Source organism: Ctenocephalides felis, unplaced genomic scaffold (assembly GCF_003426905.1).
Source record: "Ctenocephalides felis isolate EL2017-DRISC unplaced genomic scaffold, ASM342690v1 CF-g0.4_SCAFFOLD_01886, whole genome shotgun sequence".
In the NCBI taxonomy this organism is placed as follows: domain Eukaryota; kingdom Metazoa; phylum Arthropoda; class Insecta; order Siphonaptera; family Pulicidae; genus Ctenocephalides; species Ctenocephalides felis.
In genome coordinates, this window is record NW_020538040.1 from 71616740 (window position 1) to 71632797 (window position 16058).

The 16058-nt window shown below is 28.2% G+C and overlaps 3 protein-coding genes across 7 annotated transcripts; 1 reads left to right on the forward strand and 2 right to left on the reverse strand.

Annotated features, from left to right (window-relative positions):
* Positions 1–219: 219 nt before the first annotated feature.
* Positions 220–493, reverse strand: LOC113378862. The gene has a single exon (XM_026619490.1). The coding sequence runs from the start codon at positions 470–472 to the stop codon at positions 296–298; it is 177 nt and encodes a 58-aa protein (XP_026475275.1). The 5' UTR covers positions 473–493; the 3' UTR covers positions 220–295.
* Positions 339–1526, reverse strand: LOC113378861. 2 transcript variants are annotated; one of them, XM_026619488.1, is made up of 3 exons: positions 1048–1526; positions 693–820; positions 339–633 (listed from the first exon to the last, which is right to left on the reverse strand). In XM_026619488.1, the coding sequence occupies exons 1-3, from the start codon at positions 1191–1193 to the stop codon at positions 482–484; spliced, it is 426 nt and encodes a 141-aa protein (XP_026475273.1). In that variant the 5' UTR covers positions 1194–1526; the 3' UTR covers positions 339–481. The 2 variants fall into 2 exon arrangements, with proteins under 2 accessions (XP_026475273.1, XP_026475274.1); XM_026619489.1 differs by having other exon boundaries at positions 1121–1525.
* LOC113378859 (protein argonaute-2) lies at positions 829–13560 on the forward strand. Of its 4 annotated transcripts, none has more exons than XM_026619484.1 (15): positions 839–959; positions 2035–2109; positions 3570–3847; positions 4218–4418; positions 4938–5181; positions 5884–6106; positions 7977–8222; positions 8688–8853; positions 9424–9575; positions 10616–10800; positions 10871–11037; positions 11327–11511; positions 11971–12134; positions 12218–12387; positions 13113–13560. In XM_026619484.1, exons 1-15 carry the CDS (start codon positions 839–841, stop codon positions 13419–13421), a joined length of 2886 nt encoding a protein of 961 aa, XP_026475269.1. In that variant the 3' UTR covers positions 13422–13560. The 4 variants fall into 4 exon arrangements, with proteins under 4 accessions (XP_026475270.1, XP_026475269.1, XP_026475271.1 ...); XM_026619486.1 differs by lacking the exon at positions 839–959 and adding an exon at positions 1687–1705 and having other exon boundaries at positions 13113–13421; XM_026619485.1 differs by lacking the exon at positions 2035–2109 and having other exon boundaries at positions 829–977; positions 9442–9575; positions 13113–13421.
* The last annotated feature ends 2498 nt before the right edge of the window (positions 13561–16058 follow it).

A 16058-nucleotide genomic window follows, 5' to 3' on the forward strand; every position in this document is an offset into this window, starting at 1 on the left:
ATTTTTCAATAATTTATTATTTTTGTTTATATTCTGCCGAAAATTCTAATAATTCAGTAAATACTAACAGTTCCTAATTACGGAAAATCTCTTTAAGTACTTGTTTTATTTACTCTGTAATGTTTTTGACCATGACCTTGACCCTCATATTCTCTTATTCATTTATCTTTTGCTCTCTTACTTATTTTGTAAGAAATATTAATAAAAAAAATTGCTTTGTACTACATATTTATTATATTTGCAATAATTATACAACACAGACAAACATGTTTAACATTGTTTATAATATATAATGCTAATCCACAGGTTTAATTGTAATAAATCTTGACAATATAAATGCCACAACTATAGTAGTTAATACAAAACATAATGCAAAGACATAGAATGTGTCCTCAGAAAAAACATCAGTGAAAGCAGGAACATGGCTATACAATTGTTCAATAACATCTATGTTGCCTTTGTTGTGCCCCATTTTACAAATCTATTTCCTTCTCGCAGATTTTGTTTCCAATTTAGTTACAGTAATTTCGTCTTTGGGTGCAAATACTGATATATGTTTATTGCATAGCTGTAACAACTCTAAAGTAGTTAAATTATCTGCTTTCAGAGTGACACTCTGAATCTTTGCTTGCTCTAAAAGAACATTTTTTATTAAACCAAATAGTAACTACCTATATTTATTAATTATCTACCTGCAGCATCTGGATTGAAAGAAAATTTGACTGTGGGTGACCTGCGATCACACACAACATCAGTTTTTATCACACAACCTGGATTTGTTCTGCCTATTTTCGGAGATGTGAGGAAGTACAAGAAGTCCCTGCAAGAGTTTTAAATCATGTCAACTGAAAGAGAACTTACTCCAGGGGGGCCTACTGCCCTACCACCTCAAATTTCAATACAAGATCTTAACTCAATTCGTATTAACACAGCCGTTAGCATGCTGGGAAAAGCTTACGGTTGTGGACAATGCAGTGGTAAGATATTTCATATAATTGGCTTATTGCAAACATTACTACCACCAGCAATTGTCTCATTGGAATTTACCTAGTTGCAGTTGCATTTTCGTGAAATGGATCAAATGTTACAGTAACCCTTTTAACAGGTTTTAAGTTAACACCTTTTAATTGTTTTCCTATGGCAGAAACCACACCACCCGACCGACCAAAACGACCGCTGAACGGAATTGACATCACACATAAAGGTTTCTATTTTTGTGTATCGACTTCGTCTCCTTTGATTTTTAACTAAACCTCTTGTCCCATATTTATCGAAGTGATGTCATCCACTACTTACAGCGCCATTTTGTTTTCCTAGTTTCGAGACTACGTAAACATGCCGGATACTGAAATATAGTTTTTGAAAACGGTTTCGTATTATACATAAATTATTTATTACATATTTATCTGCAAAATATTGATATCAATACAATTTTTGAAAACATATCATAATTTTTTAATTGTATGTGAATTTGATAAACAATCTTTCGCAAATTATATCCATGTAAATCATTAAGTCGCGAGCTCAATGTTCCAATGTATACTGAAATATGGAAGCGAACAGTAATGAATAAAATGCATATGGCGTCGTCATAGATTGTTTTTAATTTTACGTTTCTAGTTTTGTGATTGTGCTTTGTGTGTCACTTCTAGTGCCTAAAGTGCTGTTGAAAAATTGTTTGCAAATATGTATCCAGTGGGGCAGCGTGAGTATTAAAGACTTAATAAAAGTCGATCTAATCAACCTAAATCTTTCCAAGAACGATTGCAATAAAGTCATGATTCGACAATGTGCTAAATTTGAGTCACGGTTTAATTTAAGTACATGTTCATATGAGATAATCTATAATTAATCTTTTTTTTGTGAATTGTTATGTATATGTACTGCTTAAAAATGAAATTACCGTCATTTTTAAAAAATAATATATTGAAACCAATTATTGTAATATATTTATTAATATTGTTAATCTATTTTAAACTTCGGTTCATAATTATAATTGAATCTTGTCCCATCTCATTACTCTTTTAACTTTAGAGTCTTCATGGACATCTTCTCCACCACGACCCCCGAGCCCTTCTCAGCCGCAGACCAGCTTTGATACACTTTCACGTAAAAATCATAATTACTTTATTCATTTACTGCAATACATCACTATTATATTTAATTGCTGTTGGTAGTAATATTAATTGTCTTATATAAATAGCTTATTACTGCTAGCTTGTAAACTGATGATTTATTTCTGCAAAATATATTATGAGACTAAATTTATTAATATTTACACAATTTTGCAAAAGAAATGTAGATTTCCAGTATTTGTTAAAAAAAAAAAAATGTCGTATTGTGTGTGGTCGACAATTGGTATAATAGTTAGTGTTATCTTTTTTTGACTTTCTTAATAATATTATACATACAAATTATGTGTTTTTAGGGTATGTATAAAATTTACATTTTTTATTTAAACACAACTTTATGAAACAATTTGTATAATTCAATCTACAACAAATTTAATACTTAATTAACCAATTACCTGCATGTTCTCCTTTTTATGAAATGTTAATTTAGGTTCCTTTTTATTTGGACAATCTGCTCAATTGATCTTATATAATAAACTGATGTTTTTTTCAATGTCAAGGTACAAAATTGTTATGCAATCATATTTTAGAAAAATATGATGTATTTGTTTATACATCAGTTAAATTATATAACTTAATATATCTGCATGCGGAATTATAATGTTCAAGGAAAAACTCAAGACAAAAATCTAAATTCATATTTATAGTAGATTTTATTTGTTTATATATATATATATATATATATATATATATATATATATATATATTAGGGCGGGTCGATTTAAAGGTCACTTAGGCACATATGATTTTCAGATACTAAGGATCAAAATAAGATACTTTGCTGAAGAAACCATACCTCTGAAATGAATTCTGATGTCCCATGCGTTGACCCAAAAATAAGGGTTGAATGTTGAAAAACCGCTCAGGGGAGGTCCCAGGGGATAAACCACGGGCATGGGTGAATCGGCTTTCCAAAGTTAGTGGGGGTCGTTTATACATTTGGACGCGATTGGGGTACTCTAAATGGGTCAAGTTGGAATATTTCAAATTTCAAGCCTTATTTTTGGGTCATTGCACGGGACATCAGAATTCATTAGTATCTTATTTTGATCCCCAGTATTCAAAAAACATGTGTGCCTAAGCGACTTTTTTTGACCCATACAAATCAACCCGCTCTATATATATATATATATATATATATATATATATATATATATATATATATATATATATATGACAGCTAAGCATAAACTATTAAGTTATTTATTATGGAGCAGAGTTTAAATGACATGGTTCAATACTCGTTTTTATTGATTTTGTTAGTTTGCAATTATGTGCTTTATTTCTTGAATTGTTTCATGTTTTTTGATAATTTATTGATACAAGTAAAATCATTTTCATATAACATGCTAGTTAACTTCAGAATATACCACATGAATAGTTACATGAATTAATGAACAAAATATAAAATGAAAGCATAATGATTGTTATATTTAGCTCCTCCCCCGGGCAGCACAGTAGGCCCTAGTAGTGGTGTGACACAAACAGGTTCTGCAACTGTTCCGACGGGATCTTTAGGCCTTGTGCCTGCCAGTGCAACACATCAACCACCCGCACCTCCAGAATTACCAGTATTTTCATGTCCACGTCGACCAAATTTGGGCCGCGAGGGCAGGCCAATTGGTCTTCGGGCTAATCATTTTCAAATAACTATGCCAAGGGGATTTGTACATCACTATGATATTAATATACAGCCAGACAAATGTCCAAGGAAGGTAATTAGATTATATATTTAAAGAACTCAATTATTATTATTGAATAATGTGAAAATTTATCTTCTTAATAATGTTATATGATTATAATATATGATTTTATTTTTATTATATTTTTTTGAGGGTTGGAAAAGTTTCATAACTAGACCCTACATATTAATGAAACAAACGTTATTTTTCTAAAAAACTATTTGTTCCTGTTTTCTAATATTATGTCTTCTCATGATTTTGGTTCACATTTTCTTTAGTATCCTATCAAAATTAGTTAACAATATTAATCTTAGACTGCCACATCAGCATAAATGTAAATTTCACCAGATTTGATACTATTCAAATACAGTTCAGTATATTTTACTTTTTTTGCATTTAAAAGGTGAATAGAGAAATCATAGAAACTATGGTGCATGCATACAGTAAAATATTTGGAACTTTAAAACCTGTATTTGATGGCCGAAATAATTTGTACACGAGGGATCCTCTTCCAATTGGCAATGATAGAGTGGAATTGGAGGTGACACTACCTGGGGAAGGAAAGGATAGAGTTTTTAGAGTTACCATAAAATGGGTGGCACAGGTGATCAAATTTATAAGACATCAGCATTTAAATCAGTATGAAAATATTTTACAGTGAATATAACAAATCAGTAAACCGACACACTTTTACATTTTCTACGAAAATTATCAAAGCATTTTTATTAAACTTGTTTTTAGATAAAATATGTCAGACAATAACAATCTCATCATGTAGATAATCTTTGCAAATCCCTGTGGAGAGACCAGATGACTTATTTATTTTACCAAAATGATTTTAATAAATAAAGATCAAAATTATTATTTGTGATCAGGAAGCTTATCGCTATTTTGTTATATAATTTTCAAAATTTAACCTTGCATAGTTTATGGAATAAAGTAGTAGATATGACAAGAATCTAAATGTTTGCTCAGTATTAGTTTTTAAATTTTATACCAGTAAATTTATCAGTTTTTTTTTTCATATTTTTGGATCCAGATATGTTTGAATTTGCTCTATGGTGTATTACCAATTTTTCTTTTTTTTTTTATAACTGAAATTTATTTAAATTTGATGTTTTAGGTGTCTTTGTATGCTTTAGAAGAAGCACTAGAAGGACGCACTAGACAAATTCCATATGATGCTATTTTAGCATTGGATGTAGTTATGAGACATTTACCTTCAATGACATACACACCAGTTGGAAGAAGTTTTTTTAGCTCACCCGATGGTTATTACCATCCTCTGGGTGGTGGCCGTGAAGTTTGGTTTGGTTTTCATCAAAGTGTTCGACCTTCACAGTGGAAAATGATGCTTAATATTGATGGTAAGTGAAAAATAAGTCTGTAGTAAATAGATCTGATAATAATTATTTAATGAAATATTTCTAACTTTACTAAATATATTTAAAAATCAAAAATGTTTTATTCAAATTATTTATAAAAAAAAAATAGTTATCATAAAAGTTTATTTGCAAAACTGAATCCAAATTAATATATTGAACTGCTTATTCTAAAAATAATGTTACATTCAATAGATCAGAAAAATATATTTTGAAATATATTGAGAAATTTAATATGCAACACTTACTATAAACATATAATTTTTTATATAATATTCTATCTGCCATATGATGATTTTTAATTTATCTTTAAAATGCACTCACATCGAACAGTTTGAATTTTGTCCATTGTAATGAATATAGCTATTGACAAAGATTGTGAATATAATAAAATTTCTAAAATTGTTTAAAACACTCATTTCTTATACTATATATTTAATATTTGAATATAGCTTTAATGTTATACTCAGCTATACATTATAGTTCTAAGCTCGTACTAAACAGTTTATACACATAAGGAAGCTATGAGATTTAAACATTACTGGAATCCATATGTAATTGTAATACTTATATATGCAATTAAATTTTTTTTAGAAGAATGTTTTTTGTAATACTTTTAATCATAATTCAACTATTTAATATCTCTGAACAATTTAGCATTATTATCTTTATGGCATCTCTTTACAGTATCTGCAACAGCTTTTTATAAGGCTCAGCCTGTCATTGAGTTCATGTGTGAAGTTCTTGACATAAGAGACATTAATGAACAAAGAAAGCCTTTAACAGATTCTCAGAGAGTTAAATTTACAAAAGAAATTAAAGGGCTTAAAATTGAAATTACTCATTGTGGCACAATGAGACGCAAATATCGTGTTTGTAATGTAACTAGAAGGCCAGCACAAATGCAATCGTAAGTATTTTCAATTGTCATATTTATTTTGTTTTCGATATAATGATGAATTTATTACTTGTATCTCATAGTTTAAATCACAAATTTTAGTTTGTTTAAATTTATATGTATATATATATATATATATATATATAATAATAAATGGTGGTCTGCCCGAAGGCAGGTCCATGGTGTGAGAGCCACCACAACAAATGATTTCCTTGCCCTTTATCCCCCCCCCTTTATTTCACGTATTTTCCTTTCCAAACTTTTGTTTCCATGCTTCTTGATCGTGTGCTTCGGCTTTCAGTTCCCTGTATTTTCTCTTCTCGCGTAAGTCGTCAATCGTCTGCATTCTTCTTCTTCCCATTCCTTTTGTTCCTTCTATTTTACCCTCGACGACGTCGTGTAGGAGGCACTCTTTTTGCAAAAAAGGTCCGATCCAGTTTCCTTTCCTTCTGAGGATTGTGCTCAGTAGAATCCTTTCTTCGCCCACTCTTCTCAGTACTTCTTCATTTGTTACTTTGTCTGTCCACTTTATCTTTTCCATTCGCCTCCAGCACCACATTTCAAAACTTTCGAGGTAGTTCTTATCGGCCTTTCTCAGAGTCCATGTCTCCGATCCGTACAGAGCTATGCTCCAGACGTAGCACTTTATTAGTCTCTTCCGTAAGTCAAGACTCAGTTTGCTCGTCAGTAGCGTTCTCTTCTTTGTGAATGCCGCCTTGGCGCTTGCGATCCTTGTCCTGATCTCTTTCGTGCAGTATCCGTCTCTGGTTAGTATGCTTCCCAGGTATTTGAAGTGATTCACGTCTTCCAACTCTCGATTTTCTACTGTTATCCTCAGGGGGTTATTTGTTTTTGTGATTCTCATCACTTTCGACTTTTCTATGTTGATTTCCATTCCGTATCTTCTACCCACTTCGACGATTCTGTCCATCATGTTCTGCAGCGTACTTTGTATATATATATATATATATATATATATATATATATAAAGCGAGAGGTTTTTTCAGATGGTAAAATATTATGATAAAGTTGTTCTTGGGCATCTATCCAATAATTAAAACGATTTATTGTAGAAAAATGTTTTTATTGTAATATTATATTTTTCTTTGTAATAAAATCCGTATATCTTACTTGTTTACCTCCCATTCACAACATAATAGTATCACTTCACAACCTCTTAAACCTGATCCTAAAAATTCACTATCTCTCAATTCCTTTATCTCATTAAATTACATAGGCAGCCTTTTCCACTCTTGGAAAAAACTGTTTTCATCTGTGTTGATTGCTCAAATTTCTATGTCGGTGAAACCTCACAATTTCTCTCGAAACAAATGCGCCAATACGAACTCAATAGCTTAAACAAGAAACAAAATAAAACCATGATCACAAACATGTCTCCAAATTAAAACATTTCTTTAATTTTACTAATCCAAGAATTATCCATTGAGAAGCAAACACTTCACACAGAAAGTTTGCCGAGAGTATTTACATACAATTATTACCTGTCATTAACAAACGTTTTGATTCAGCTACTCTCTGCAATATCTTTTGTGTAAATGATGAGCTTGGGAGTTGAAAATTGGTATGATATTGTATTTTTCCAAAAACCAGGTGGGGCCGATGGAAACACTTTCTAAACAACTTTGTTACATTAAACTTTCAGAAGTTATCTAGCACATCATGGGGTTCATTGGTGAACATCATTTTCATGCGTAAAAATTATGATGTGAAGAGAATTAGTTATTCAATTACCTCTATAAAAATTTAGACGTTGTTAAACTTTTTATTTAAATTTGCTCACTTAAGAAATGTTTAGCTATAAAATTATTTGAGTTTATAGTTACAACAAGTGGTATTTAAATTATTCAAACTTGAACAACAGATTTCCACTGCAATTAGAAAATGGACAAACAGTAGAATGTACTGTAGCAAAATATTTCTTAGACAAGTATAAAATGAAACTACGCTACCCACACCTGCCTTGCTTGCAAGTCGGACAAGAACACAAACATACATATTTACCACTGGAGGTATGCAATATTGTAGCAGGGCAACGATGTATCAAGAAATTAACTGATATGCAGACATCCACAATGATTAAAGCAACTGCTCGGAGTGCACCTGATAGGTACGTTTTACATGTTTGTCATATGCACAAATTAAATTTTTCTAATTATTAATCATTTATTGGCTTTGACAAATAAGCAACATAATATATATTAAAAAATTTATCAATTTTCTTTTTATAATTCAATATATCATATCACATAGTGAACAAAATGATTTAAAGCTATTTTTAACAATAATTTTTGTTATTAATTCTTAGATAAATACTTATTATAAATTATTTTAAATATAATTCATTGATATGTATTAGTTTGAAATAAAGATTAATGTTCGACTACTTTCAGCAGTGGAATTTAATTAAAGGATTTTCTTTTATTGGTTTTGCAGGGTTATAGTTAATTTATTTATTTTAGTCAAAAATGATTTAACCATTTTTTTCTGTTTTTTTTTTTTTTGATTTATTATAGCAAGTAATACTTTCAAAAATGTTATAAAGTTTAAATTATTATTTAAAACTTTATTACAGAGAGAGGGAAATCAATAATTTGGTGCGTCGAGCAGATTTCAATAACGATTCTTATGTTCAAGAATTTGGTTTAACAATAAGCAATAACATGATGGAAGTTCGAGGGCGTGTTTTACCACCACCAAAACTGCAATATGGGGGCAGAGTTTCACTTCTAAGTGGCCAAGTAAATATCTTTATTGTGTGTTATAAATACATAAACCATATAGAAAAAAGGCTATGTTATACTACTGATATCTTCTTCACACATTTACATTTTTTTTCAACATATTATATACATTTTATTATACCAGATTCTTTTGCTACTACTAAATTTACTAAAATATAAATTATAATAATCATGATACTATAATATGGCATTTTGTCTTGTATTTATTTCAATGCTACAATGAACAATTTTAAAGTATTAACTAACAATTGAATCATGATAAATTATAATCTGATCCTTAAAAACATTCTGTCAAATATTTCAGTTCTTCATGTTTACATAATGGATCAACATATAAATTATATGTCTTATTTTTATAACCAACATATAATTAAAATTTTTGTGTCTGAACATACAGGTGCACACTTCTTTTAATCTGTGTGAAACTTCAAAATTTTATCTGTTTTAACAATCGGCCACAATTGTTTCTAATGCAATTAATGATTTTTTTTAACAGAATATTATTTAATTTTAGTTTTGTATCATGTAATTTGTATTTAAAAAGAGCTCACTAATGTTAGCTGTTAGATGGTACCTTGTTCACAGAGTAAACAACAAGCACTGCCTAATCAAGGAGTGTGGGATATGAGAGGAAAGCAGTTTTTTACGGGTGTTGAAATACGTGTGTGGGCCATTGCCTGCTTTGCCCCTCAGAGAACAGTTCGAGAAGATGCTTTAAGGTATAATGTCATCCAAACAATTATCAATTATCTTTTGGAATTGCACGCTGGATGCGTAATATGATTGAAATATCTCTGCATATTAAAAAATAAAATGAATTTTCTATTTGTTATTGATCAATACTCAGTAAACACCGAGCGGCGGTAGCAATCTGAAATCCACATTGATTATATATTGGTGTCACAGCACTGAAGGGGAACGCTTGTGAATTTCAGGTTGCTGCCAACACTCGCATCACACAGTGTTTACTGGGTATATATTACATGTCAATTGCTCAAGCACATATAAAAAGTTATTATTTTGAAAAATCGAGTTTTTTAGTTTTATTACAATTTTGCACAATAGGAAAGATAAGCATTTTTTTTTATCAGTTATTATATATTAGTTTTAAATTATGGAAAAAACTATTGTATTTTTCTTACAACAATGTTATTTTGATCTGAGTTTAATAATAATATTTTTATTGTTTTGTTTTTGATCACAAATAAATACACATTCATGAAAGGTATAACATGTCACGGCCAGAAATTATAAAGATATATTAAACATGTCAATTTTTCACCTAATTTCTGAAACTATAATTTTTTTATATTTGTGTGAACTAAGAATAGTATTCACAGTTATATCTTCTCGAGTGAATGGTGGTTGTTGCAAATAAACATAAAAAGGCAATACAATAGAATCCTTGTTAAAAAATTTTAGATGAAAACCACATAACATCTAGTTATATAATTTTTTAAAACTCTTATGGTATAGTTGACTTTTTCATAGTTTTTATTTAATCAACAATGTTTATGAAATAATGTATAACATTTTTGTAATATGACAACATTATTGTTTGCATATGCAAGAGCTTGTTTGGTATTTCACTTATTACTAGCTTTAGTATAAATTATAATCTTATGGTAGAGATTTGTTAAAATATATATGTAACTTACGTAAAATATATACGTACGTAAAACTGATGTTAATATTGTTGTAAACTTGTCTTGTACTTACTACAGACATGATTTTTCATGATTTTTTTTTCTTTTTTTAGAAATTTTACACAACAATTACAGAAAATATCAAATGATGCTGGTATGCCTATTATAGGACAACCGTGTTTCTGTAAATATGCAACAGGGCCTGATCAAGTTGAACCTATGTTTAGGTATCTTAAATCTACATTTTCGGCTTTACAATTAGTTGTTGTAGTTTTGCCAGGAAAGACACCAGTTTATGGTATAATATAATACAGTTTAATCTTTATATCATAATATATTTTATATATATTATTTTGATTGCATTTTAGCTGAAGTGAAACGAGTTGGTGATACAGTTTTGGGAATGGCAACTCAATGTGTTCAAGCTAAAAATGTAAATAAAACATCTCCACAAACATTAAGTAATTTATGTCTGAAAATTAATGTTAAATTGGGTGGTATAAATTCTATTTTAGTTCCATCTCTCAGACCAAAGGTGAGTTCTATTAGTGAATTTGATTGTCTTACATATTTATTCTATTGCTGCAACTCATATTAGTATTCTAGCTGCTAAATTACTTTTTTTCAATTTCATCTATACATTTTTTTTTTATTTTAGTTTATCAATACTTAGAAGTAGATGAATAGATTCTTTATATCAAGTTTCTTACTTTGTTCAAAATATTCTTAAAATTGTTTGTTTTTGAAAATGAGTTTTTACCTTAGTGCTTTTTAATATATTATACTGTAATAATAATATACATTTGATTTGTAATTTGTCACAGGTATTTAATGAACCAGTTATATTTTTGGGTGCGGATGTAACTCATCCACCTGCTGGAGATAATAAAAAACCATCAATAGCTGCTGTAGTAGGCTCTATGGATGGGCATCCATCTCGTTATGCAGCTACTGTTCGAGTTCAACAACATCGTCAAGAAATTATTCAAGAACTTAGTTCGATGGTTAGGTATGTTGACGTTATAATAAAATTTATATTTAAATTTTAATAAAGGGTTATCATACTGTAGAATTATTGAATTAATTTTAATTGAAAGGTGTAAATGTAAGGTATAATAATAGTATATTAATAGTATATAATTCTATAAAAAATAAATAGAATTTATCTTTTTTTTGAACTTTTTTATTAGTAGTTGTAGTTAAAATTACAACAATGAACCATTAATCCTTTGTGTTTATTGTTTTCACTGGCTTTTGCCATCTCTGGATATTGCCAATTGCATTAGCTAAATATTTCTTCTTTTTTGTATTTTTATTTTTATGTTTTTATTATTTTTATGTAGGATTTTATTTATATTTTTTGATAATCCTATGGCCAATTTTGTTATGTATTATCAGAAGTACATGAATCAAAATTTGGACTTTGATTTTGTTAAATTTATTTCTAACGCTTGAGGAAATTTAACAGGGAACTGCTGATCATGTTCTATAAAAGTACTGCAGGATATAAGCCACATAGAATTATATTATACAGAGATGGAGTATCAGAGGGCCAATTTTTGCATGTTTTACAACATGAATTGACGGCTATTCGTGAAGCTTGTATTAAATTAGAATCAGAATACAAACCTGGTAATTAAGTGTAATATGATTAAATGATACACAATGCCATCTTAATAATTTTATTCTAGATGTAATACTTTTATATCTTTTAGGAATAACATTTATTGTTGTGCAAAAAAGGCATCACACTAGACTTTTTTGCTCTGATAAGAAAGAACAATCAGGGAAGTCAGGTAATATACCAGCTGGTACCACAGTTGATGTTGGCATTACCCATCCAACAGAATTTGATTTTTATCTATGCAGTCATCAAGGCATTCAGGTTTGTTTTCATTTTTTGTCAGATTTGTCATTGTTAAATTTTTGTGTTTTCACATTCTTACTTTGTTGATAAAAAATGTTTTATTAGGACTTTAGATGATTAGATTTGACTTACATCTATATGTAAGCACCTAATGGCTGCACAATTTGAATGCATTGTCCATTTCTACTTTTTATGATACTGGCTAAATAAATACATCTTGAATGATAGACTTGTTGTATAGGATGTTCAAAATATGTTTTAGCATAACATCATATAGATAGATTTTTAGAGTTTTATTTGTCAGTTTTAACATTATATATTTCAAATTTGACAGATACAATCTATACTCATTTGTGCAAAAATTGTGGTTTTAATTTTTTTGTGTGCCACAACAAATTCATGCTTATGACTACATCATATGTGTTATGACGTAGCAATATGAAATGTCTTTAGAAACAAATTGGTTTTGTGTACAGCTGTAATTGAGAGATATATTATAAATGCTGATTATAAACTATTGAGACCAAGTGCATGCACATAACCTTTGAATTGTTAATAGCAATTTTACCAAAGTCGTACAACAATAACTGTTAGAACTAGATTTAATATGATTTCAAATGTGTAATAAGTGAATTCTATAACTGATAAATATTAGACTTTGCATTAAACCAATATAGATTTTTTTAAAGATTAACTTCGAATAGCACAAGCTCACAAATAAATATCGGATGTTAAATCTACAGGGTACTAGTCGTCCCTCACATTATCATGTATTATGGGATGATAATCATTTTGATTCTGATGAGCTGCAGTGTCTTACCTACCAACTATGCCACACTTACGTTAGATGTACACGTAGTGTTTCAATACCTGCCCCAGCATATTATGCTCATCTAGTAGCATTTAGAGCTAGGTATCATTTAGTGGAAAAGGAGCATGACTCTGGAGAAGGATCACATCAGTCTGGATGCTCTGAGGATCGTACACCTGGCGCTATGGCAAGAGCAATAACAGTACATGCCGACACCAAGAAAGTAATGTATTTTGCTTAATTCAGGTAAGTATGTTTATAGGAATCACACTTAATTTTATTGAGTAGTTATTAGTCAGTATCCAGTTTTGAATACTAAACTTTTACATGCTGATTTGAATTATTTATTTGATAGATTTTATTCAAATGAAAAATATAATTGCCACATGATTTTTTTTTAAGAACTTTTATTATGTTTGACAATTAAGAGAAAAAAAATTGTTTTAAAAGTTTAGTTTATTATATATAGAAATTTTGCTGTAATTTTGACACTGTTATTGGGAATTTCCAAGTCTTTTTTTCTTGTTCGCATCACAACAAAGTTGAAATCATTCATGTTATTTTCACATTAATAAGATTTGTAATACTGTGTTTTTCTTTCTTTTTTTTTTTTTTTCTTTTTTTATAACGCTTTGGGTTGTATGTTCTATTCAGGTTGTATGCTTGCAAGTGTGTATATATATATATATATATATATATATGTATATGTATATGTATATATATTGTATAATTTTGCTCATTTGCCATAAATAATACTGGTGGCAGTATACATTTGTCATAATACTTTTACTTAAATGAATAGGATGTAAAAAAAACTACTGTACAGAGTTAGTATGATCTCATAGTCAGATTTTCTGTCGGTTTCATGTTTCATTAATGGTCAGAGGACATTCAATGATGGTTTATGTGTATATATATATATATATATATATATATATATATATATATATATATATATATATATATATATATATATATATGTATATATATATAGGGTAAACTGCACACATCTAATTATGTTTTATAATAGACTGATGTGCTGTGTGTAGTACGTCACACTATTAATATTGTATGTGTGATTGGAATTTAACAAATACAATTTATTATGTTAAGGCAAAAGACAATATATTTTAAGATATGTAATACAAAGAAAAATATCACACAACATTAAATGCATATTGATTGCACATTAAACCAAAAATTGTGATGGTAATGAAGCTTTATTTTTATTTTAAATATTGAATATTGATGAAGTGTTTTAAGTTTTATCTGTACTTGTGGTATGCTTTTTACCATTCAAAAAATCTATCTGATCCAATTTCAATTAATAATCTTATTATTTTTATTAACCTAGTACTATTTCAAATTTGAATAATGTATAGTAACTTTATATTAAAACTAGTATATTAACGTTATTTTGTCTATTATATGTGTAATAAAATGAAGAAACAAAGAATTTATTAGTTTTCTAAGATAGAAATGACGTTAATTTAAAATAGCACGCTTGTAATTTGTAATGATATTATTTAATATTTATCAAGTATCTCTTTTATATATAGATTAGGTTTTATAGTGTACTATTATATTGTATATCAAAGATCCATAAGACATTTTACTCCTCCTTTTTACAAAAATATATGTATGTGTGTATGTGTGCGACGCGTGTTTGTGGGTGTGTGTGTTTGTGAATATGTATATATATGTACATATATATATATATGCATGTATATACATATATATATATATATATATATATATATATATATCATATACTGGTGTCCCAGGCTTTGATGTAAAGCTAAAACGAGTTGATAGTATTTTTATTTTTTGCTAATTTTGTTCATTTAAACTTTTGAAACATAACCATGAATAACATTTCTAGAATAGTAAAAAAATACCACAAATGACCTAGATTTTTAAGAATTAAGACTTTGTTATACTATGAATTTAAAATTTTTAAATTTGGTTGACTTTGAGAAGACGTTAATGCGGTCAATATTATCACCTCGTTTCGGCTTCATGTCAAGATCTGGGACACACCCTGTATATATATATATATATATATATATATATATATGTATATAAATATATAAATATATATAAATATATATATATATATATATATATATATATATATATATATATATATATATATATATATATATATATGTGTGTGTGTGTGTATAAATGTATGTATGTATATATGCATGCATGCTTATCTATAAGTATATGTATATAATTTTATTATTTTAATTTTATTAAAAAAGTAAGTTTTATCTATGAAAATTAATTTTATTTGAAAGGTAATTTTATATATGAAAATTGATTTTATTAAAAAAGTAATTTTATATATGAAAATTGAAATCAATTTGAGTTTAAGTATAGAATAAGAATTTTAACATTTATTTAATATTGCTATAATATTGAAGCATACTGATGTTAAGTTGATCCATAATAGACTTGCTACATGGGACATTAAAAATAAATGTGGTGTAATAATACATTAAATATTATTGATAAAATTAAAGATATGTATTTTATAAAACAAAGAAAATGCAAAGTGATACAAGGGAAATATTACAATTTAGATTATAAATATTAATAATGATGGAACAATTATTGTATAGATAATAAAACTACTAGCATAAGTATTATTTAAAAGTGGAAATTTTATCCTAAATGTATTTATCAATGATGTTTTCGACAATGATTCAATCAATATCACATATAAATACAAATTAATGATATGAAAGTATCATGAATTTGAAAATTCTAATAATAGATAAATTGGAAATGCTATAGTGTTCCCTTTATTTTACTGCATTTAGGAGTTGAGTGTTAAGAAATTCTAAATCATTGTATGTACTTTTGAATGTGT